The sequence below is a fragment of the Perkinsus marinus genome (genome assembly GCF_000006405.1).
Source record: "Perkinsus marinus ATCC 50983 genomic scaffold scf_1104296950634, whole genome shotgun sequence".
NCBI classification, from domain to species: domain Eukaryota; phylum Perkinsozoa; order Perkinsida; family Perkinsidae; genus Perkinsus; species Perkinsus marinus.
In genome coordinates, this window is record NW_003209547.1 from 1 (window position 1) to 2392 (window position 2392).

General features: G+C 45.7%; 1 protein-coding gene across 1 annotated transcript; it reads left to right on the forward strand.

Moving 5' to 3' along the window:
* Nucleotides 1–165: 165 nt before the first annotated feature.
* On the forward strand, nucleotides 166–2378 carry Pmar_PMAR013912 (Methylmalonate-semialdehyde dehydrogenase, putative; the record flags this gene model as incomplete). The annotated part of the gene is made up of 8 exons (XM_002777919.1): nucleotides 166–197; nucleotides 404–474; nucleotides 613–723; nucleotides 767–870; nucleotides 1102–1242; nucleotides 1624–1749; nucleotides 2129–2286; nucleotides 2332–2378. Coding segments are annotated over 8 exons (790 nt in total), but the record flags the coding sequence as incomplete, so codon positions are not given.
* Between the last annotated feature and the right edge of the window lie 14 nt (nucleotides 2379–2392).

The window sequence follows — 2392 nt, forward strand, 5'->3', positions numbered from 1 at the left end:
GGGTAGGGCGACACCCGTTGGAGGATTTTGGTGAGTTTCTGTGATGGTCTAGGTGAAACTGTGCAGGGTGTGGCCCAACGGTGTTGATACTTATTCGTTTCGCGAGCCACTTGGAGTTGTGGCGGGGATATGTCCTTTTAACTTTCCTGCTATGATACCTATGTGATGTTCCCTTTGGCGGTTACCGCTGGAAACACGTAGTACAGTTGCAATATGTGTTGGCTTTCCTCAGCTGAGTTCAGGAGTTTACATACAAATTTGGGTAGAAGTGTAAAGAAACTGCTAAAAAATTGCTAAAATTTTCTGAGGATTTTCATATTATCACCAACACACGTAGTTGACTGAGATTAGATGGCTATATGGTCTCTCGTAGTGTATGCAGTTGTTGCTCGCGCGGGTTTAGGTTCATTCTGAAGCCCAGTCCTCGTGTGCCATTGACTTCAGTTCGCCTCATGGAGCTGCTCATGGATACAGGTGGTGACCTACAGCTCCTCGTGAAACGGTCTTACCACACCATTTTGATTAATCGCTAATGCGTCTCACCTGGGTAGAGCTCATCTTCTGAGAAACGAGTATAGTCTGCTGATTCGGATATCGATCTGAAGTTGGCAGGTATTCCTGATGGAGTTGTGAACATGGTCCATGGAGGGGCGGAATCGGTTGAGTGGATCTGCAAACATCCGAGTATCAAGGCGATCAGCTTTGTGGGGGGCAACACTGCAGGTATGCACTGTTCATCAGCAGTGACCTTGGACTTATTGTTTAGGTGAATTTATATTCCGAACTGGTGCTGCTCATGGTAAGAGGGTTCAGGCTAACATGGGGGCTAAGAATCACTGTGTGATCATGCCCGATGCTGACAAGGAGGATGTAAGTGCTTTGTAATTGATTTTAATGGAATAGTGAATTCGCATTGTTACGGTATGAGCCGGTCATCGTGCTATAGTGTTGGAATCTATGTTCGCTTGCATCAGCCGGGTTCAGGAGTTGCCCACTAATTATAGAAGCTCATAAATGTTAATGAGAATTTTCCGAAATTTCCTCAGAATTTTCATATGCCCATGTGCGCATATCTTTCTAAAGTGCCGTGATATCGTGTAGGCGCTGAACATGGTAGCCAACGCAGCGTTCGGTGCAGCTGGGCAACGCTGTATGGCGCTGTCGGTACCGGTGTTCGTGGGGAAGGCCAGAGAATGGTTACCTGACTTGGTGGAGAGGGCTAAGAAGTTCAAAGTTGGACATGTGAGAAAGCTGGGGTTGTTGGGCTCAGTGTGGATGGTGATTTGACTACAAAGTGGCCTAGTGTAGATATCATTGTGAATATAGTAATATCAGAACTTGTCATTTTGGAGGCTCTTTGGAGGGTATGTGAATGGGTGCATAGCTCTCATTAGCTGCCCTGTGCCGCGACAGTGATGATAAGAGGATCCATGTCATGGTATATTCTCGATCACTTACACACCGCCTTTTACCGTTACTCTTTACACTGTAGTTTATGTAATTGGACATAGGTGGATAGCCGATGGTTCATCAGCTTAGTTTTTGTTGTTCTAGTGGGCGTCTCGTGGAATTTTCACAATCGTTTGTATATCTCTTTCTTACGTGGTTATTAGTTTGGTATAGGGTCTGGATGCTACTGCTGATTTCGGTCCACTGGTGTCGAAAGACGCAACGTCCAGAGTGGAGGGCATCATAGCTGGATGTACGGCTGAGGGGGCGAGGTTGTTGTTGGATGGGAGACATCCTCAGGTGAGAGTATTGGAAAATAGGATTTGATTTCTGACCATATTATGGGAATTTACACACGAAAAAACGTCAAAATTTCGTCGTTGTTATCATCTCATGTAGCCGCTCATGTGGACATATTCCCACATAGGTTGGAAACCTCATCGTGAATAGCCTGAGTCAGAAATGAAGTGGTCATCCTGGTTTGCGGGTGTTGCATGTTAGACTCTATATTTTCTAGATAGAGTATTAGGCTGGTTCACCTTTAACGGGTGGAAGTTTATCATATATAATTCATCCTTGTGTGTTTTATTATTATCGTTCATCGATAATTTTCTGGTGCGATAGCGGTCATAGATAAATGTGAGAGTATCGTATGTATGATTTCCCCCTCTCCCTGTAGGTGGAGGGTTACCCCAACGGTAACTTCGTGGGCCCTACAGTGATCGCTGGGTGTAAGCCTGGTATGACATCCTACGACCAGGAAGTGTTCGGGCCAGTGGCTACCTGTGCTGAGGTTGATACACTACAGGAAGCCATTGATCTCATTAATGCTAATCAGTATGACATATGCGTGCTCGAAGGGCGAGTTCGATGCTATGGTAGGTTCGGAAATGGCGTTGCTATTTTCACTCAAAATGGGGCGGTGGCACGTAAATTCCAGACG